This window comes from Hydra vulgaris, chromosome 14, assembly GCF_038396675.1.
Source record: "Hydra vulgaris chromosome 14, alternate assembly HydraT2T_AEP".
Classification (NCBI taxonomy): domain Eukaryota; kingdom Metazoa; phylum Cnidaria; class Hydrozoa; order Anthoathecata; family Hydridae; genus Hydra; species Hydra vulgaris.
In genome coordinates, this window is record NC_088933.1 from 10,932,501 (window position 1) to 10,956,500 (window position 24,000).

A 24,000-nucleotide genomic window follows, 5' to 3' on the forward strand; every position below is an offset into this window, starting at 1 on the left:
TATATATATATATATATATATATATATATATACATATATATATAGAGAGAGAGAATGCTCAATGTTCTTAAAAAAGAGAGCAATAATAAATTATTAAAAATATTGTAATAATCTAAAGTTTACTTCGACAGGCTGTTTCTCCTTCTGTAGGTTCATAAGGAAGCTAAATATATAACCATATATAACCAAATATATAACCATATATATATATATATATATATATATATAATATATATATATATATATATATATATATATATATATATATATATATATATATATATATATATATATACCCAGCTAGCACACATACATTGATAAAAACGTTAGAACAATGTTGTGCATTGCGTTGGCCCAACATCGACCGCCAACATTATTTTTATATCATTTTGGTTACAAATGCGACGTCGCCAACAACCAAAAAACAACGTTGGTTCATCGTTGTATTTTAAGTCGGCAATGCGTAATGTTGTACGTTGATTCAACGTTGTACTTTACGTTGGCACAATGTTGTATTTTACGCTGACAAAACGTTGTATTTTACGTTGGCAAAACGTTGTGTTTTAAGTCGGTTCAACGTTATATTTTACGTTTGCACAACTTTATATTACCTTTTATCGGAACTGAACTAATTTGTTTTATGTTAGGCATATACATTTAAACATAAAAATTTATATGTTTATATGCGTGTAGAGTTGTACTTATGTATAAATGTATTTATACATACGTAATTCCTCCATTTTGATGCTGAATTAACATTGATTATTAACTTATTAATTGATTAACTGAATTAACATTAATATCGACATCTTGCATAACCAAACTCATCGTATATTGATCATATAGCTATTTCAAAGCATACATCTATTCTAGTATATAAATGTATTGTTATTCCTCCTTCTTTTCAAAATGTAAGTGATCACTTGCCGCTATCGATTTCAATTGGACTTAAAGGTCAATATTATCAAGAAAATATAAATAAAATAACAGAGGATTTTAGCATTCGAAGATATCTCTGGAATAATCTAGACTTTATAAACTTATATAAGGATCACTTAAATACAAGTTTTAATAATCTTAACCTTATTGGTATTTTCGAAAATGAACTTGACCAAATCTATGCTACTATTACTAACAGTGGAGTATGGGCTCTTAGAGAACACTTAAAGTCAAAAAAACGATCTGATTATTCAAAATCCTGGTGGACTCCCGAGTTAACTCAAAAAAAAAAAAATTCTTTCACATTATTTTCAAAAATGGAGGGAAACGGGATTCGTAAAAGACTCCACCTCTTCTATCTTTAATCGATACCTCTTCGCTTGAAAGAATTTCCGCAAAGCCGTCAAAGCAGCCCAAAACAATAAACTATATCAACAATACATAAAAATTGAAAAACTAAAAAACTCTAACCCAAAAAACTTATGGAATGTTTTTAAGTGTATAAAAAAGAATTCAAATCCAAAACTTTTTGCTATAAACAATAAAAAGGATAAAGAATCTGTTACCGCAGAATTTGCTACTATATTTGAAAAACGATTAAACACTAAAAGGTTAAATCATAGTTCTATTTATCGTCAAATTCCACCTTGCGAAAATCCTGATGAAATCGCTATTACTGATGAAAATATAAAAGTCGCTATTTCTTGCCTAAAAATAAATAAATGCCAAGATCATTTTAATATATCTGCAGAACATTTAAAATATGCCCAGTGTGATGCACTAACGCAATGGATAAGAAAACTTTTTCACTTTTCAATTAATCATGGATGGACCCCTACGTCTATGTCAACTTCAACTGTTATACCGCTAGTCAAATTGTATAAAAAATCACTTACCGACCCAAATAACTACCGAGGTATCAGTATTATTCCAATATTTACGAAACTTTTAGAATACCTAATTTTACTCATTAGTCCTGAGATAAAAGAAACACATCCCCTTCAATTTGGTTTCAATAATAAGAGTTTGACCTTGCATGCTGAATTTGTTATAAGCGAAACAATTAAGCATTACAACAACAATAATTCGCCTATTTATTTATGTTCTTTAGATGCTGAAAAAGCTTTTGACAGCTGCAACTGGGACATTCTCTTTGATAAACTTTACTTTGATAAAAACTTACCTCTCCAAATAGTTAACACTATATTTTCTTTATACCACAAAAGTAGTGCAACTTTCTCTAGGTTCCAAATCAGTTTCATTTTCTCTTATCAAGGAGTGAGATAAGGATCCATTCTGTCCCCCTACCTATATAGCATATACACCGAAAAGTTACTCGAAACTATAGAAAATAATAACGTTGTGGGTACTTCTATACATGGAAACTTCACAGGTGTTGTTGCTTATGCTGACGACATCATTCTTCTTAGCTCTACTCTATCTGGTCTTGAAATGCTGATTACAACGTGTAATATTTACAATAACTTAAACGGGATAAAGCTCAATGCTGTCAAAACGGAACTGTTGCTTTCGGGAAAAAGACAATTAACTAATTGCAAGATAACCCTAGACGACCATCAAATAATACCAAATGAAAAACTTAATCATCTAGGCTTTATTTGGGATACACAAAAATCTATTTTTACCTCACTTTTTAGAACTAATATTAACAATAGGGTATCAAATTTCCAAACAATAGTGCAAACTCTGATTCAATCTGGTATTCGGTTTGTATATCCATCTTCAATTATTCAGTTATATACATCTTTTGCAGTTCCGACCCTATCTCATGGTCTGGAACTCTGTGAAAATAGAGAGTCAACAATGCAAAGACTTAATAAACTTGGAAGAAACTCTCTATTTAAAGTTCATGAGATATCGACTTATATACAACAAAATAAAATAAACCTATTTATCCGTCTATTAAATAATAAAGTAACTTTTGAAATCATCAATTCTCAGCTTAACTATTGTTCATTAAAATATTCATTTTTAGATGATATAAAGGAATTATGTAAGATCCGTAGAATAAATATGAAAAACTTAATTCAGGATAAAAAGAAACAGAAAATTAATATTTCAGAAAATATAATTCCTGAAGATACTTATCAAATTTTAGTACAGGCAATTCAATGTTGGAATGCAAAGCAACAGCGAACAATTTTTAAAAATACTCTTGAAAAAAACATTCCCAAGTGATATACTTTATTCTCTCTTTATATATCTTAAACTATTTTTATGTGTTTTTACCTTGTTAACACATTTACAGAAGGTGTTCAGTAAAATAATAATAATAACATTGGTATGGTGGTTTATTCTCCTCCAGCTAATTGCCTTATGGAGACCACTATACCATGGCACGCAGAGACATGTTCAGCCCCTAGTAGGGGAGCGTCATTACCGCTCTACGGCCAAGAGTAGAGTGAGTTTTTGAAGAACGAAGATATGTTAGAATGAAAGATAGAAGAAGTCGGGTTAGAAAGATAGCATAAAGAAAAGCGGACAGAAATTGCACACGATGTTAGAGGGTGCAATCGGTGGAAAACATGCTGAAATTAGGTTAACCTAATGACAGCAATTTTACGTATAAATTAATTTTAATTAATACGTAACACAAATAGAACTGTTAGTTTTTTTGTGTTTTTTTCTGTAATAATAATAACATTAATTATTTATTACTTATAATTATACTTATTGTGTTGCATCTGATTAAAGAGACATTATTCATGTTTGCTTTGCTTGTGGCTTGATATTTCGTTACATAAAAAAGAGAAAAATATATTAGCAAATATATTTCCATGATGAACTGAAATATCTTAATGAAAAATAATTCTCATAAATTATACAAATGTATATTTGTACACCCGCCTTTTCTCTTTGCAAACGCAAGGTTAATCCACTGTATAAAATCCAACGTTTTTCTAATGCATGTAGTATATACATCTAATATATTTCTAATGCATGTAGTATATACATCAAATCAACGACGGATTAATAACATCGGATCAACGTTGGGTTTAGATCGTAAAAAAAAATCAAGTTTTTGCGATGTTTTTACATACATTGGATCAACGTTTATTTATGTATATTGAATCAACGTTGAGTTATATACAATGGATAAACATTGGGTTTAGATCGTAAAAACAATCAACTTTTTGTGATGTTTTTACATACATTAATTCAGTGTCGGTTAATACACATTAAATGAACGTCGGTTTAAGAACATTGAGTCAACGTTGGGTTTGCATCGTAAAAACAATCAATTTTTCGCGATGTTTTTACATACGTTGAACCAATGTAAATGAGCCAACTGTTTTTAGTTCCGTCAGTATTAATTTCATCATTAAACACTGAATGTCATTGGATCAACGTTAGTTTTGCATTGGAAAAAACAGCCGACGTTTGCGATGGTTTTACATACGTTGGCCCAACGTAAGTGTGCTAGCTGGGTATATATATATATATAAATTATGTTAATGTATTCTACAAATAGAGTGCTCAGTGTTCTTAAAGAATAAGGCCGTCTTCTTGATGAGCCTATTTATAGCAAAACAACTGGTTGAAGAAACTTAGATAAGTGTTTGTACTAATTTATATATATGTGTGTGTGTGTGTGTGTCTACCTTAGCATATTTGTGTAACAAATTATTATCATAATTTTTTTACATTAATTAAATATGCCAAACCCTCAGTCGATGTAGCAGCACTCCTCTAAGAGTGAGGCTATTTGTCAGTCAATGTATGTACTGAAGCCCCGGCAGCAGGCTTTTTCAGTATGACATCACACCACTCATATAAACCAGCATTATAATATATATATATATATATATATATAATATATATATATATATATATATATATATATATATATATATATATATATATATATATATGTATTATTAAACAGTCATTACTATCTTTATATTTGCCTTTACTCAATAAAACCACTTTTACAACTAACTTGCTATATTACTTCAAACATAAAATCACTATAATAATAATTTTTACTATATTGTAAACAGTACTTTTTTTGTGTGAATTATATTGATATATATATATATATATATATATATATATATATATATATATATATATATATATATATATATATATATATATATATATATATATATATATATATATATACACATATATATATATATATACTATATATATATATATATATATATATATATATATATATATATATATATATATATATATATATATATATATATATATATATATATGGCACTTGTCAACGAAATTCTACCTGTGTGCTATCACTTGTCAGCTGATTGCTCATGTCATGGATGCTGTTACTCCAGACTCCTGTTTTCTGTTTGCTGTGGTAGTGTAATTCGTTTCGTTTTTAAGACATGTAAAATTAGGAACACTTTTTAGCATTGTTCGATGTTGGTTGCAAATGTTTTGTCCAATACTTTATGTATAAAAATACCTTTTTATTGGCTTTTTAATGTTTGTATTTTTGTTATATTTTGAATCATAAAAACAACATTTAATGTTATTTTTATTGTTCAAAATATAAAAAAATACAAGCATTAAAAATGCCATAAAGCGCTATTTTTATTTTTATATATTCTAAATGTTTTCAAAATGTTACATTGGTATACTGTTTACAAACAATGTTACATTGTTTAACAAAGTATACCTATAACTAACAGGTTTACTAAAAATATTATTTATATGAACATTTTTTTTTTTTAATCATATTTACGTTTTAATTCTTAACTACCCTCTGCAGTATGCTAGAAGGATTATAATATAACTGTATGGTAGACAGCAATCAGAGTTTTGTTAAAACAAATAATTTTTTTTTTTAACATCACTAAAATGAGGTTATATTCAAGTTTTGTAAATGTTTTAATATTTAGAGATTTTATTTAGTAGCCCAAAATTATACAACTGCTGTATAAATTGTTTATTGAGCTCTGTAAGTATAAAACAACTCAAACGTTCCTTCTAGTGTTAATATGCTTTCATTATTGTTTTTTTATGTTTTTATAAATATATTTGTTATTTTTATTTTCCTCATCTTCATTATGAAATAAAAAATGTTAAGCATATTGAAAACTTGTAGTTTCAATTTAGTACATTTCAAAAAAATAAATAAACATTTTTCAACTAAATATAATATTTTACTATTTATGAATAATACAAACAATTTTTATAGCATAATCGTATATCAATAAAGTAGTTTATCAAATATGATGCATGTTTTGATATAAAAATAACAATTATATTTATAAAAACATAAAAAAACAATAATGAAAGCATATTAACACTAGAAGGAACGTTTGATATATATGAAGAATTTCTCAAAATAGTATGTTTTATTAAATGTTTTTATTATATTATTAATATAATAAAAATATTAAATAACACTATTACCAAAAATACTTCAGATCAGGAATTGATCGAGGCACAAAGTCGTGGTGGACTTACAGCTGTTAATAATGAATGCCAGCAAATAGTTATGAAAACTGAAATTCAATTTCGAAATGATACAAACATTAATCATTTGCAAGAAATCAACATTAACAGAATGACAGTGGAACTACTGAAAGATATAGAGGAACTACTGAAAGATATAAGTACTGAGAACTATAGAAAGATATAGTGGAACTACTGAAAGATATAAGTACTGAGCTTTTATAACTTTATCTTGACAGGATGTGGAGTTGATATTGATAATTATGTTAGTAAAAACATTTTTGGAAAATATGATAAAACTTTACTTTCGAGTGCGAGCATTTTCTTTGGCTAAAGACATTACCACCAAACATAAACTAAAATTGATACAAAAAAATAGTAAGGGTGGACTTCGTAAAAAGCTTAAAAAGCAATCCAAAGAGTAACAAGCCCAATTGTATATGTCAATTTCTATGTGTTTAGTTGCATTAAAAAAATTATATATTTTAAAAAATTAATAATTATTTTCATGTGTTCCCAGATTCTCTTGCTTTTTTTTCTTGCTCCTATACTTGTTTCCTAATGGTTCCTCAGAAGCAATTCTCCACGATACTTTACGCTTTTGTTTATGAGCTCCTATGCTATTTCCAGTAACAGGGGCTACAGATCGTTGCATTCTGATTGCATTTGATTGGTATCCGAACTGAGTGAGGGTAGGGTTGTCATTTCTGCGACCAAGGCCACGATGCCTCCCAAAGTAATTCTCCAGGACATCTTGAGTAAAACGTTCAGTCAATACAAAAGGCATTCCACTAGTTAATAAAAACTTGGTAACTTCAATTAATGAATTCACAGTTATATGGAGACCTTCGTATGTTTGTAATGAAATAAACACTTTTTCACGTTCACCCTGATGGAAAGTCTATTTTTATTTTTAATATTTTCTTGCCAAGTTTCTAAGTGTCTGTTGGCCCTAATTTAGCCAAAAATATTCCAAATATGATTAATCCAATAAATGATTACGTGTTTCCATTAATCTCTAGTTTAGATAAATTTGAAGTATCTTCTTCAGAATTTGAAAGTGCTTTTAAAATGCTTAAAACTATTAAAGCAGTTGGTCCTGATGATATAAATTAAAATATAGTCATAGATTCATGCGATACCATAAAATCTATTCTTTTTAAAGTTTTTAAATGTTCTATAAATCAAGGAATTTTCCCCGATCAATTGAAAATAGCCAAAATAAAGCCTATATTTAAAGGAGGTGAACCATCAAATGTCATTAATTATCGACCAATATCTATCCTCTCTGTTTTTTCAAAAACTTTAGAAAGAATTCTGTTCAACCAAATATCTAATCATCTTGATGTTAATAAAATGCTTTACAAAAATCAATACGGTTTTAAAAGAAGTAACTCTACTGAACATGCAATAATTCATCTTACTCGTAGTATAACTGATTCATTCAAAAAGTCAGAGTTTACTTTAGGCGTTTTTATAGACCTGTCTAAGGATTTCGACACAATTGACCATGAAGTACTGTTTAAAAAACTTGAACATTATGGTATCACCGGTAATGCTTTAAAACTACTAAAAAGCTATTTAAAACATCGCAAACAATTTGTTTATGTCGACGGATCTTCTTCACAAGATTACCTAAATATAACCTGTGGTGTTCCACAGGGATCTATATTAGGACCCTTATTATTTCTGATTTATGTTAACGATCTCCATGAAGTCTCAAAATTAACAACTATAATGTTTGCTGATGATACAAACCTATTTCTATCTAATAATAACATCAATAAACTTTTTTATGGTATGAACATTGAACTAACAAAAATATCAGACTGGTTCAAGTCAAATAAACTTTCACTCAACATTGATAAAACTAAAGGGATTTTCTTTCATCCACAATTTAAAAAACATTTACTTCCAAGTAATATGCCTCTTCTTCACATTGATAATATTCAAATAAAAAGAGTAATTTTCATAAATTTCTTAGGTATCATTGTAGATGAAAATCTATCATGGAAGAATCAAATCGGACATTTATGCAACAAAATTGCAAAAAGCATTGGAGTTTTATATAAAGCAAGAAGTGTTTTAAACAAACATTCATTAACTCAACTATATTACTCTTTTATACACTGTCATATTAATTATGCTAATATTGCATGGGGTAGTACCCATAAAAGTAAATTGAAGCCACTTTATTGTCAGCAGAAGCATATTGCACGTCTTATAAATTTCAAAAATCTTTTTTCTCACTCAAGGCCACTCTTATTTAACATGAATGTTTTTAATATATATCAAGTAAATGTTTATAATGTTCTTTGTTTTATGTTTAAATGTAAAACCAACTCATCTCCAGCTTCCTTTTTTGATTTATATTCTTTAAAAGAAAAAATAAATATTCTTTAAGAAATGATAATTTTATTAAACAACCAAAATTTCAAACAAACTTTGGTAAATTTTGCATTTCTTTTCGTGAAGCTTTTTTATGGAACCAAATAATTTTAAAAAATTTTGATTTTTCTCATGAATGGAATTATTATATGTTCAAAAGAAAACTAAAAAAAGTAATTTTCTCAATTGAAAATATTTTTATATACTTTTAATTGTACCCAGTTTTGTCATCACTCATTTATATTTTACTTTTATACAATATTGATTTTAAGTTTATGTGAGAAACTATATTTAAACACCATTATTTGAATTTTGTTAAAAGTTGTACTGACATTATTTGTACAGTAGTCATTTATTATTTACTTGTTTACTTTAATTTTTATTTAGTTCGTAATATTTGTAAATAATTTGCATCACGAACGGAAAAGTTTAAAATTTGTATTTATTTATTTTATTTATATTTACTAAGTTCAAAGTTCTTCAACAGCGGTTTTCGGTGACAAGACCTGTATGGTCTTCTTTGAGTATACGCGTTCTTTATCTTTATTTTTTATTTTTATTTATTTTTAAACGATTTCTTTGCATGTAATTTTTCTTATTGATATGTTTGTAAATATTGTGTTAAATATTGTAATAAAGAACAAAAAAAAAAAAATATTTTAAAAAGGTGTTCTTGAGCCAATCAAATCGAAAATCGTTAACCTTGCGGTAGGGCAACAAAACTCTTTTCCTTTCAGAATTCCTTTGGTTTGATTACGAGTAATCGTACAATTAAAAAATTTATTTATTAATTCACATATTGGTGCTGTTATTTGAAACACTTTGGCTAAGAATTTGAGCTGCTAAGCGAACATTCATGACAAAAAAAGAATTTAAATGAACATGTTCTAAGGTCAATTTAGGTAGCAACTTTAAATCTCTGAAAATATCATCATTCACTAATTTCACAAAATAGCACCATATATAACCATATATAAATGTAACGATCTGCAAATATATTTTGTGAACGGTAAACAACTAATGACTCTATATTATCCATGCCTTTGTGCATTTTGTAGAACAATCGATTAGGAGAAGCACCATCAGACACAGCAGCAATTACTTTAAGAGCACACTCTAATTCTAACACAGACACTGCTTTCCAGAAAGTAGACATAATTTGGCTCGCAGTAATACCTTTAGTTACAAAATATGCCAAAGTAAACTTTAAATCGGAAGCAGCACCTCTAACATAGTAAACTAAGCAGTGGGAAGCAAGGTCATCAATGTCTTTGAAAGTGCTATAATTTAGATGTAGATCTCCAAGATCAACAAAGCCGATAAGCTCATTTGAGTGCTTGTCGTACACTAAATTTTCACTAATTTTGATTCCATCAAAAGAGAGTACTATAAATCTTTGGACCTCATTTAAGTTTTTAGTTATCATTTTTAGTTCTTTAATTACATTAGGATTAAACCCCACTGATGGGTGTATTGCATTTTTGTAATCGCTAAGAGTCCTGCGACTTGGCAAAGTGAGTATCATGGAATTCTTAAGTTCATCATATGCTGATGCTGATTTCATGGAAAGATATAAGCAGAATCTAATAATCATAGGATGATACTTTAAACTCTTCTGATTAGTAGAAGCTTTTTTTTTGCTCTTGCCAGAATAATTTCATAAATGGTTTCATAATCTGGTTGTTGGATTCCATAATATGATTTACATAATTAATAAAATCTTTGTTAAGTTCCACACTCTTTGCTTTGATTTCTCTTCTCATCCGATCAATTTTTTCTTTTAATTCTTTTGTTTGAACTCGTTCTTGTTGTAACGCAAGAACAATTCTGTTCGTTGATGTTTTTGTTAGAGGAGCTTTGCTGCAGTGTTAGAGGAACTTTGTTAGAGGTGCTTTGCTGCAGTGTTAGAGGAACTTTGTTAGATGTTTTTGTTAGAGGAACTTTGCTGCAGTGTTATTAATCTTTATTTTAGATTTAAATTGTTTTTTCAATACTACTTCAATCTTTTTACAAACATCACATTCACTTTCTTCATGTAAAACCCTACAATCTTTATGCCGTTTTAACTCTTTATATTGCATGGGAGATAATGTATCAAGATCGTAATCAAAAGGTATAACATGGTTTAATACACTGGAATTTATTATTTCTTGTTCAATTCCTTTGCAAACATTGAACAGTGATTTTTTTTGCAGTAAGTTTTGTATGAATACATTTGTCATACTTCTTTTAAAATCTTTGTAAATTATATGATCATCAGGAAGTTTCCAACCAAACACCAAACATGTAAACTCCAAAGAATCATTTACTATCACTTCGCACTTTGGTAAAGAAAATGGTGTCTCAAAATTTTTAAACTGAGCAATTTGCTTGTTATCATTAATTGTAACGTGCCAGTTATATACATTCTTTAATTTTGTTGTACGAGACACAAAGTCTTTCCAGTGCTTGTAACAAACAGCTTTTTGGGTTTTTGGTTTATTGATACAAACATTTTCAAGTTTTCTTCGCTCAGCTGTGAATGTTTCGTGTGATTTCACAGGTAAATTCAATGTTGGAACTGAACCAAGTTTCAATGTTTTGCGACCAGATTCTATAAGTGTATATCAATCAATATATTTTTGCTTTAATAACTGCATACATATAAACAATATATAATAATTAAATATATATATATATATATATATATATATATATATATATATATATATATATATATATATATATATATATATACATGTATATATATATATATATATGTATATATATATATATATATATATATATATATATATATATATATATATATATATATATATATATATATATATATAAAATATTATAAATCACTTATCAATTTGAATTTTTTACACAATGTTTCGTCAATAAAGACTCTTCAGAAATCTATTCAGAAATTTATTGACAAAACATCGTGTAAAAAATTGAAATTGATAAGTGATTTATTATCTTTTTTTTTTCCCCGTTTATTTAAGAACATTGAGTACTCTATTTTATAGAATACATTTATAATTGTTGTTATAAATATATATATATATATATATATATATATATATATATATATATATATATATATATATATATATATATATATATATACTGCCTAAGGAACCTTTGGGTTGTGTTATTCTCACATAGCCCAACTAATGATTCATACAGTAACTAGAAAATTTTTGCTGCTTACCTTGCAAATATATTACAAGTCTCAGGCATTTTGCAGAGGGTAATTAAGAATCAAAAGTTGCATACTTAATTAATTTATATACATATATACATACATACACGTATATGAATGTTTATATGTATATACATAAACTTACTTGTTAACTCAAAATCTTCAGGTTTAAAATGACGTTCACATATATAAACACGACCTGCATCAATCCTCTCCTGTAATGACTTATCAACTTTACGATATTTATTTAAAACTTTAACAATATCATTTTTCCAGTCAGAATCACATTTTCTTGTTGGAATTCGGAAGCTGCTCATAAAGCTGTGCTTATTTGTATAGGTAGTTGGAAAAGCACAATTCCTTTCAGGCATATTGAAAAAAACTGTGAACTTTGTTTGCTTGGTTTGTTTGAAGTTTGTTGATTGTTTGAACTTTGTTTGTTTGTTTGAACTTTGTTTTTCAAACTCTTTGATCACGTGACTTGAATAAGCGCGATCAATAACAAACAACAATAGACTTCCAGACCATAGTTATATTCTATAGACTATGATATTACCTATTTTGCAAGTCGTGTACCAACTTATATTTATGTGTATTAAAGTAAAATTAAAAAATTAAAGATTTCTTTTTGTCTGCATTCTTTGTTTTTTGCATTTTGGATTTTCATTCTCATTCTGCCGAAAACCGATAACATTTTTTTTTTTTTTTTTAAAAAAAAATATATAAACTTATCTTAAATAAAAGCATCCAAAAATATTAGTAACGCATAGCGGTTTCTTGATGACAAGACCTTCGGTTTTCAAGTGAAAGTGAAACTGTAAAACTTAATAAATGTTTTTGTATGTTTTAGCATTGCATAATTTCAAGTTTACGCACGTTAGATACTTACATACACTTTCGTTCACGTTTTCAAAAAAAAGTACTACAACTCTTTCTCGCCACTATCACGGTTGCAATGGCTACCAAGGGTTTCGTGTCAAGGAAGCATGAAGGAACACTAACACAACTATTAAGTTGGGTAATAATATAAAGGAGATGATATGATTACTAAAGAATTTATTTAGTTACTTATATATATAAGAGGTTATATATATAAGAGGTTTATATATAAGAGGTTTTTTTTCATCTGAAATTACTGTAGAATTTCTTTAGTTATTTTTTATTTTTAATTTTCGTAAAGTTCGCATTAAAAATATAAATAAAATATTTCAGATATTTTAAGTTCGTCTGTTGCTATAAATTATTTTTGTTTTATATATACATTATTATATATATTGTTATATTATACAATCTAGAAGAAATAAAAGCCACATTGTGTTATTATAAAAAGTTATCACTTGAAAAAGTTAAAACTTTTGAGTAATCCTTGATTAAAAAAAATTCTTTAAATCTAGTTCTAAAGTAGCGTTTACAATGTAAAATTTAACTGTTGAAATGTATAAGTATTTACCTAAGTAATCACAAATTTTTTTTGAAGAAAAACTTATTTTTATACATTAAATAAGCTTTGTTTTGGACTTTTTAATTACTATTTAGAAAACAATTATTTTAAGCATTTTGCATTTCTTATTGTTCAATTATGCGTGTTAAAACTATTTAATTAAAAAGTTCATTTGTTTCGCTTTCTTTTGATCTATAGTTTGTTTGCTTTTAAAAAAATTTACGATTCGAATTTTAACTATTTGTCAACGTTATGCCATCCGAATTTTATTCAAAAAGTCTGCGCAAAGATTATTGTTCAAACGTCTGGTAGCGAAGGAGTTAAGGTTATGAAAGTTTAATTAACAGCATTTATTTGCTAAACTTTTCATCGGGTACAAGTATTCTTGAAAGTTTTATTTAATCATGCGAGAATATATTTAATGAAACTTATTCTGTATAACATGTTTTGTCAATTTTATTTTAGTTTTATTGGTTAATATAGCAAAAAATTGTCGTATTATTGAATAAATTTTAAAATTGTAATCGTTTAATGAAAAACTTTTCATTGGCAATTTTGGTAGTTTTTTGATTTGTAATTTTAAGAGACAGGTTTTTATGTAAAATAATTTCAAAAATACGGCATAAATTGGGAAACATTAAATATAATATGTTTTTTAAAGCGCGCTGCAACACATTGACAATTTTAATCGCCATCTGTTTCAAATTGTTGCTACAGGCCCGGTTTTAAGCGTAGGCGACGTCGGCGACAGCCGACTGCGGCACTTTTCTAGAGCGGCATTTTCTTAATTTATTTTGTGTTTTCCCAAAATAAAAAAACTTTTTAAATTTTTTTTTTTGTAACAAGAAATTATTTTATTTTTTTTAAAAATTTCCAAGTTCTTCTGCGTACTCACTCCATTTTTATAATTTAAAGTTATGGATTTTGTAGATTATAACATTTCCTATTTGTCCACAAATTTTTTGCTTAGGCGGCGTTGTATTTTACGGGAACTTTAATACATACTAATTTTTTCAAATAAATAATATAGTAATAAAAGCGTTTGTTTGTATACATGTTTTACATTTGGGATTTGGCAAAGAAGAAACAGTAAAAAAAAGTTTCTTTTTTCTTTTTCAGGGATGGATGTTAGCAAACCGCCAAATATACAAACAAACGAATTCTATTGGTTCATAAAATACGCTGACTAAGCAAATTAAAGTTCCAGAATATTCCTAAGAAACTTTCTTAAAAATTTTATTGAAGTTATCTTTGAGATATCTTTTGTAAATTGTTATAAAAGTGTATTATTAAACGAACTTTAACTTTGAAAAAAAAAAAAATTATTATACCCTTTTATAAATTATAAATATAAGGATTTGATGTGGATGATCCCGTACGCGTACGCAGAAAGAGTAGACAATTCCTATACGAAGGTCGTGATGAACCGATAGTATCACCAGAACAAAACTTCAGAGTATCTTTTTTCAATCGAATATTGTAGTGCAGTCGGTTGATGCTTTTTTACGTAACAATATTTCACTGCCGGACACCAACAAATCCTTTTGCACAACTTAAGTTTATATATTCCTGTATGTAAAACAATCGAGACACAAACCGTTAAGCGAATAAAATTGGTTAAATTGGTCTTTAAAGATAAGAAAGATTTGTGTCTTGTTGACGCCATTATATTACGTCACGGTCGTAGTAATAACCAAATTCGGACGAATAACGGACGAATAAATAAAAACGTGGCACGTTGTTAATGATTGAACTTTGCAATGACATCGCAAACGGTGGACACTTTTTATTAACAACTATAAATAATTTTTTAAAGAGTGAAAAAAGAAAAAGAAAAATCAATAAATCAGGAGATATTTTGCTTTAGTTTTTCAAAAATATAATCAATTATAAAGAAAAAACGAAATATCTAAAAAGAAGAAAAAAGAACGAACTATTTGAAAGGATATAAAATAAACTACAAAAGTAACGAAAATAATAATAAGCAAAAAAAAGTTTAAAAATGAATGAAAAAGGAAAGAAAACATTCGAAAATTTGGGAAAACTCGGCATAACAAGATTTTATATTGTTTTTACTTTTTTCATATTTCGTTAGTTATTCATTTCATATTATGATTTATTTTAAGGTAGTTTTATTTAGCTATGCAATGATGTTTTCCGTTATGTAATGATATTTTCTTTTCTTTAGTTTTTAGTATATGTAGTGCATATAGCTTTACTTATTATTTGTTGCTAATCATTAAAATCATTTGCTAGTTATTTACTCCATCATGTTAGTTTTATAAAGTGTTTCTTTTTTTCTTTCTATGTTTTATGAATTATTTATTGTTACTAGTTTGCTTGATTACATTATTATGCTTTGTACTTTTTTAGCGGTAGCTTTGTTTGTAATGTTTATCCCTTTTTTTGGTTTTTGTTTTTCACAGTGTTTTTCTGTTTTTGTTTTTTTTGTTTATTGTGTTATTGTGTTATTGTACAATATATTATGGTTTTCATATTTTAACAATTATGATTAACATATTTACTAAATCTATATAATTTTTTTAGTAGTAGTCGTTTTTATGTCATCGTTAATTGTTACGTTTTGTCAATTTTTTACTGTTTGTAACTGTAGCTATGTATGTATAAATGATTATTGTATAAAACGTAATATTGATTTATTTTATTTATTGTAATTACTGTATTACTATTATTATTATTATTACTATTAATAATATAATTATTAATGTTACCAAGATTATTTGTATATATGTAAATTATTTTTTTAAGGTATTTACTTGTATGCTCTGTATGTTGTATTACTCTGTATGTTTATTTCGTGATGCGCTTTTCATTTCTTTCAGTTTTAATAACAATCATGTCTACCAGTAAAAGAAGAAAAATAGAGCTTGTTGATGTCACACAATTTCCTGAGGTACTTGTTCCTGTGCGTGATATCAATTGAGAAATGTGCATTTTGTGTCAGCGTGTTTCACCGGAACCTCTTATAATTCCCAAAGAGGCAGGTTATAAAACTCTAAGTGAAAACTTGATCGAGTTCGATAATCATGAAGCTTTGCCACCAACTATTCGCTTGGATAAAATAAGTGATGGAAAGGAGTTATTGCACGCATTAATTGTTAATAAGGCAAAGTGCCACAAGCTTTGCCGAAACAAGTACGACTCTCAGAAACTGCAGAGAATCATTGAGAGAAACCAAAATGTGCAAGATGATTCTGAAAACGCCCAGAGCTCTGCTAGGTGCAAGCGATCCTCATGTAAAGCAGTTGACATAAAAAGTTGTTGTTTGTTTTGTGATGGTGAATCTGTGACAGGCAACCCCTTAGTACAGGCAAGCACAAAAGAAATTGGCCCAAAAGTGTATGCTCTTGCCATTGAAATGCAGGACACAAATCTGCTTAACAAAATAGCAAACCAAGATTTCATAGCACTCGAAGTCAAATATCATAAAGACTGTTACAGGGGATTTCTCAACAGAGCCCGCAGTCATGAGCGCTCCTTTAGCAATGATGAACACAATCTCTATCGATTGACTTATGGCTCTGTCATTGCGGAATTGGTTAGTTACATGGAAGAGATGTTTATATATGGTACATCATCCCCTGTTTTTAAGCTGTCTGACATCAATAAACTTTGTGCAGATCGTATGTCGAGTCTCGGAGTTCAGTCTGAGTCTATCAACCGAACTAGACTGAAGGACGATTTAATTTCCTTAGTTCCTGGTTTGAGGGAAGACAAGTGTGGTAAAGAAGTCATCTTAAGCTTTGAGCCAGATGTGGGTAATGCCATACGTGATGCTTGCAACTTCAACGATATGTCGGACGGTATTTGCATTGCTCAGGCAGCTGGTATTCTCCGTAGAGATATGTTTAGAGAGTTTCCCAAATTCAGCGGCTCGCTTATAGACGACTTTGGATCTCGTGATTGTGTGCCACCTTCCCTTGTAAATTTTGTTAATACTCTTTTAGGAGGCTACAATATCGACAATGGTTCACCTGCTTCCGCACCCGAGCAGGAAGCTGCTTATTCCATTGCACAGTTAATTCGATTTAATAGTGTAAAGCGTAGCAGAGCCAACAGACCTCAACAAATACGTCATCAAGCAAACCATTGGCCGTGTACCTTGGTGAAACTCCATTGGCCGTGTACCTTGGTTTGATGATCCATAACTGCACTCGGAAAAGATCAGTTGTCGACAAATTGAATTCTCAAAACTGAGTGCAAAACTGAGTGTAAAAACTGTTCATGTAAACGACATGGTTTACCATGCACTAAGCTGTGTGCATGTAACGGCTATTGTTACAAAGAAACAAATGGTGATTCATATGAAGAACTAGAAGTTGAAGAAGACCCGGAATTCGACCATGTTCTCCAGATCTCCTTCCATGACGAATTGTAATCCAAAAGTGTATTGTAATTATGTAAATACGTAAATGTATGTAAATATGTAAATATGAGTTTCTTGTTACATCATCGAACAAGACGGCGTTTATTTTAAGTGGATGTCACTACTAGTTCTAAAGTTATGACCATTTAAAAACTTTCAAGATGGCCGATGGCAGCCATCTTGAAATTTCAAAACATTGATTTCAGTCAGTTTTATGTAACTTTTCTCTTAGAACAAATCGATGTTTATTTGAAGTGGATATCACTACTAGTTCTACAGTTATGACCATTTAAATACATTCAAAATGGCCGCCATTGGCCATTTTGAATAATTCATCTGTAAAACGATTCCAGATGCATAACAAGTTTGTGTCTCGCTATTTTTTTGTTGCTCATACCGTCCACTATCACTATGCAAAGTTACACGCTGGTGTCCAGAAGTGAAATGTTTTTATGATAGCCAGCTGCACTATTGGACATCGCAATTCAAGCAATATATGAAAGATTTACGCAATTATCGGAATATAACGAGTTATTTGGGTTTCTTTACAATATCGGCAGCAAACACTTTACGGATGATGAGTTATTGAAACACTGTAAGGACTTGCAGTTAGCGCTTATGTCTGATGGCCAATCTGATATCAACGGGGTCGAACTTTGGTATGAAATTAAAGCTATTGGGAGACGACTTGATACTTCCAATAGCGATCCAAAAAGTGTATTAAAATGTATTTACACATCTAATGTCGTCGAAGTATTCCCAAACCTTTCGATAGCTCTTCGCATACTACTAACGTTACCAGTCACAGTTGCTAGTGCTGAAAGAAGCTTTTCAAAGCTGAAAATAATAAAATCCTATTTCAGATCACAAATGTGTCAAGATCGTTTAGTTGGTCTAGCTACGATTTCCATCGAGAAAGAAATTGCTGATCATTTGGACATAGAAGATTTGGTTAAAGATTTCGCAGAACTAAAAGCTAGGAAAATTCACTTTTAATTACGATTTGTTTTTTATTTTTTCATGAATGGAATTTGTTTTGTTTTTTATTTTTGTATAAATTCAGTTTTTTTATTTACTTTGTTTTTGTGTAATTTTTCGTGATAAAATAAAAATATATTAAAGTTTGATTTTCAGTGTTTTTCTATTTTCCTTCAAATTGGAAATTATTGCATTTTTAATTTTTGCGGCGGCAAATTTGCATCTCGCCTACACATAGAAAACTGTTAGAACCGGGCCTGTGTTGCCAGAAAACATTAGTTATTGATAAAAGTTGATAAATAGTTGATAAAAAGCTGTGGGTAAGTTTGTTAAATGTTAAATCTATATTTGTTTCCTTACTAAAAATTTAAGAATTCAGCAAATATCTCGAATAAATGATGTCGTTAACCAAAATTCTTTTTATTAATTAAAAATTAAGAATTTGTTAAACGTCATTGGAGAACTAAAACGTCATCGTGATAAACAGCTTAGATAAACTTGAAAAAAAGTTCACATTGTTTACGTAAAAATATAAAAATCTCAGAATATATAATAAGGTGACCAATGTCTTTTTTGAATATATTTATTATTTGTATGAAAATATTTATTATATTTTTTATATTTTAACATAAAAATCTTATTTTTATTTGGTTCTCGCGCTCTATAAAAAAATATTCTTTTGTTTAGCTTCTCATTAAATATATTGGAAAGTCATACGACTGATAACAAACGCATATTTTAAAAAGCAAATAAACGAAAGCAAATAATAGGCCGGGTGAATTAAAAAAAAGCAAATACTCAGCTTTTATTCAGTAATTGGTCAACATATATTTTAAAGACTTTGAGAGATTAACTAACGTGGAAACGGCGAGTTTCGAGAAAACAACAAAAGCTGTTTTTCTTGGTATACCTTTATTATTTTGTTTCACTTAAAAAAATTCTGCACAAACATTTTTTTTTAATCATTCTCTTTAATATGAACACAACTTGTCTCGGCACTTTGGGATCTCTTTAAACTGCTGTCATTTGTGGAATCAAATTTATCAAAACTTTTTGGTTTTTCACACTATGCCAAACCATTTCCAGCATTTACTCGTGACTGATATGTTTTCTCAGTTTTCTTATTTCAATCATCCCGACAACATTCTTTAATCTTTTTTCCACGGATTCCGATTGCAGTACTAAATTTGTTTATAGGAAAACTTTACGTTCTAATTAATGATAATTACAACATTGCAATCAATTTATTAAAAGAAAGGTGTGATAACAAACAATTAATTATGTCTTCATATGTGAGAACATTAATGTCAATCGAAAAAGTTTTTAATATTAGAAATATAGTGGCTCTTCGTCCAGTTTATGACAAAACTGAAATCCAGCTTAGACGTTTAAAAAATTTAAGAGTAGGTTCTAGGCAATATGGATCTCTTCTAATACCTGGAGTTATGCAAAAAATTACCGAGGAACTTGCTTCAATTATATCAAGAGAGTTTGCTAATGTCGATAATTGTTAAGATATGGAAACTGTTTTAAACAATTTGCGTACTGAAATTCAAGCTCGTGAAAGAAGTCAATTTCGTAAAGAAGAATCTTATAACTTTACTGGTGAAACATTATATTTAAGTTGAGATTTAAATCCACAAAATAGGTTCAATAATTTTAATACCAATTTAAAATGTGTTTCTTATGATTAAAATTACAAGCCTCAATCACAAGCTTCAAGAGTGTAAAACGATTGTAAGTTTAGAGGATAGGAGACAAATTTCAAAGAATAAAAGGTGATGTTTCAAATGTTTAAAGATTCGATATCTCTCACTTAATTGTAATACAAAAATGTAATTTTGATCTGTTCAAATTTCCATTATGCAGCAATGTGTGTAGATAAGGTACTAACTACGAAAATAATTACTCAAGAAAATTGTTCATTGTTAATGGTACCTGGTTCTTTATCAAAGCTTGAAAACTCAGTCTTATTGCAAACAGCCAAAGTCTCTGTAACTTCAAATAATATTAATCAACCTGCACGTATATTATTCGATAGATGTTAACAGCTTAGCTAGGTCTCACAATCACTACGAAAAAACTAAATTTAAAAACATTAGACAGTAAAAAAATTATTTTTAATACATTTGAAAATCAGAGTAAACTGAAGTGTTAGAAAGGGTTCATTTTACTCTTAAAGGGTCTAATAATCATACTGTTTTTGTTTCTTGTTTTGCAAAGGATATTTGTGCTCCAAAAAATAGTCAAAATAACTATTTTGCTCATAAGAATTATAGTCATTTATAGAGTATAATACTGGCTGATATTATTGTAGATGGTTCTGTAAGTATTGATATTCTGATAGGTGAAGATTTTTACTGGAAATTCTTTGGTAATACAATTGTTCATTGAATATCTGGACCTGTTGCTTTGATGTTGTTTTTTTTTTTTTTTTTTTTTTTCTTTTTTTTTGTTATTTAGGTGCTCCAAGAAGACCTGACGGTATTGTCATAGAGTACCGCGGAAGTGCATTTAACCAGAAAGTTCACGCCTCCTTCCTTACCGTGACGCGAAAATGTTTATTCTTGTTTATTCTTGGTTGATGTTTATTCTAATTTATTATTATTTATTTTTAGTTATTCTTGTTTATACTTGGTTGATGTTTATTCTTGGTGGTTATGTGTTGAGTGGTTGTTTAGGTAAAAAGAAAGGAAATAGGATTTCTGTAAATACGGTATGTTTCTTATATTTAATCTCAATTTGTTGAGGATGATTTTGTTTTTAAATCATCAAGAGAAATGTTGGGTTAAAAGGATAGTAAGGAAAATGATTTAATATGAGATCCACTTATTTTGATAACAGTTTTGTTCTACGGTTGATTTACCATTTCGGTGTGATCATTTTATATTACCTGATAACTATTTCTTATGTGTAAATCTTTCAAAAAATAATTTTTAAAAGATATAGATTTGTTCAATTCATATAATGGTATTATCAAAGACTAATTATCTCAAGGTATCATTGTAAAAGTTAACGAATAACGATTTAAATGCTGAAAATGTACATTATTTGCATCACAGGCCATTGAAGCGTAATAGTAAAGTTATTACTAAAGTTCAAAGGGTATTTGAGGCCAGTAAAAAATATTCTAGATAATCAAATAACGAATGTCTATATTCAGGTCTTGGTTTGATTACATCACTTTTTGGAACTTTATTACTATTTCCTTCAAAAAAATTTGCTTATATTGCAGATATTGAGAAAGCCTACCTTTAAATTAATGTCGAGATTATATTAGATTTTTGTTGTACGAAGACGTTAATAATTTAACTGTTTAAAATTTATCAAACAAAAAACTAGTAACATATTGTTTATTGCGTGTTGTTTGCAGTAAAATCGTCTCCATTATTACATAAGTTTGTATCGTCTCCTCTATATAAGTTAGAACTTCATAAAAATTTAACAAAGAACTTTAATGAAAACTGCTCGTTTTCTATTTTAATAACTTCTAAGTCTAGGGTTGCCTCAGTAAATTAGTCAACAATACCTCGCCTTAAACTCAGTTCTAATTTGCTGTTAGCTGAGTTGTTATACGGTGAAAAAAATGAACTTAAATCTGTATATGATATTTATAAAGTTACTTGTTGGACAGATTCTACAATATGCCTCCATTGGATTAACAGTACAACAAAGAAATCTGAAGATTTCCTCCAGAACAAGCCTAATAAAGTTAGAAGTTTATGTAATATCACATCATAGAAGAATGTCGAATCGAATAGAATTCTAGCAGATATTATTTCACAGGGTTGTTTTTTAACTGATTTAGAAAAACTGACTATATAGTTCAACGGACCTAACTTTCTCAATAGCTTGGAAATTCAGTTTCCAGATTCAAATTCAAAAGATTTAAGACTTAAAGAAGTGGGTTGCATTGTTGGTTGTCAAGGGCGAATGGAAATACACCATTATCATACAGTGCTAAACTTCCAATTTTCTTACCTCTTGATATCCAGAAAGCTAATATCCAGAAAACTTATGTCCCTGTAAAACATAATGGTGTTAAAGAAACTCTCTGTGAACTGCGGAATAGATATTGGGTTCGTTATGTGAGATCTTTAAAAAATAATATAACTAAAAAATATTTTATTTGTAAAATGTTTAAAGGAAATCATATTTTAACCCTCCGTTTCCACCCTCACCGGTAAGTAGGCTAAATCAAGACTATGCTTTTAAATACACTTGGGTGGAATATGCTGGTCCATTATTTGTCAAATCTTTAGATGATTCAAATATTATTAGTAAAGTATAGATACTTTTGTTTACATGTTGTAGTTCTTGTGCGCTTATTTTAGATTTAGTTCCTAATTGCTCTAAGCAAGAGCAATCAGGAACTAAGTCTAAGCAAGTGTCATTCGTGTTCTTTGACGATCTTTTGTGCGGCCATGGGTGCCTTTATTAAACATTCAAAATATAATGTGTTGAGAAGTGCTACAGTAAAATATACTCAGAATAGTAACTGTCAAAGCGTTCATAGACCTGTGAATAAGCTTTACCGGATTGAATGTGCTACAGGACAAATTAACAATAAACTAAAAGTACAAAATGTGGACAAAGGACTAGTTCCGCTTTGTGTTGACGGATTTTTGCTGTGGGGGAGTGTTGTTATAGCGCTCAGATGCTTATTGCCTGCTATTAGTTAGTGCGTAACTTTTGTTGTTTTGTCACGTGACCGCCATGTAATTTTGTAAATAGTTTGTAGTTGCACGCTAGCAGTTTGTAGTTGTAGTCATTCCTCGTATCTTCTTGATGAAATATATATAACCTCTCTGGTTATAAGCTAATATCTTCGCCTTAGAGGGCAGAGGTTCTATCTCCATTTTGGGTAGTTTTGCAGGAGAACAAAAACAAAGTTTGAGCATTAAGCATATATCAGCAATTTCATTTTTTGTTAGTGTTAATGTTTTTTGATCAATTAGAACTATCAAACATGATAGGAATAATTCAACTTTTTTGAAATTATTAACATTGAAGAGAGTATGGCACAAATTATAAAAGTCATCATGGAGATATAACCTTTGCCTAAATTAATTGCGAGTTGAATGGAATTTTTGTGATTTATGAACATAATAAATCCAATTAAAATTCTTTTTTAATTAATACAAAATGCTTTTTATGATTGTGTAAACTATCAGATAATGACAATCATGGTTCAAACTTTTTAAAATTAGTAACATTTTG

At 28.7% G+C, this 24,000-nt stretch overlaps 2 protein-coding genes across 2 annotated transcripts; one reads left to right on the forward strand and one right to left on the reverse strand.

Annotated features, from left to right (window-relative positions):
- The first annotated feature begins 683 nt into the window (after positions 1–683).
- On the forward strand, positions 684–6,580 carry LOC136090908 (uncharacterized). Its single transcript, XM_065817884.1, has 5 exons — positions 684–705; positions 874–1,213; positions 1,551–2,164; positions 2,288–3,073; positions 6,366–6,580. The coding sequence occupies exons 1-5, from the start codon at positions 684–686 to the stop codon at positions 6,578–6,580; spliced, it is 1,977 nt and encodes a 658-aa protein (XP_065673956.1).
- Positions 6,581–9,222: 2,642 nt separating this feature from the next.
- Positions 9,223–12,793, reverse strand: LOC136090779 (uncharacterized). The gene is made up of 2 exons (XM_065817682.1): positions 12,120–12,793; positions 9,223–11,374 (listed from the first exon to the last, which is right to left on the reverse strand). The coding sequence occupies exons 1-2, from the start codon at positions 12,343–12,345 to the stop codon at positions 10,713–10,715; spliced, it is 888 nt and encodes a 295-aa protein (XP_065673754.1). The 5' UTR covers positions 12,346–12,793; the 3' UTR covers positions 9,223–10,712.
- Between the last annotated feature and the right edge of the window lie 11,207 nt (positions 12,794–24,000).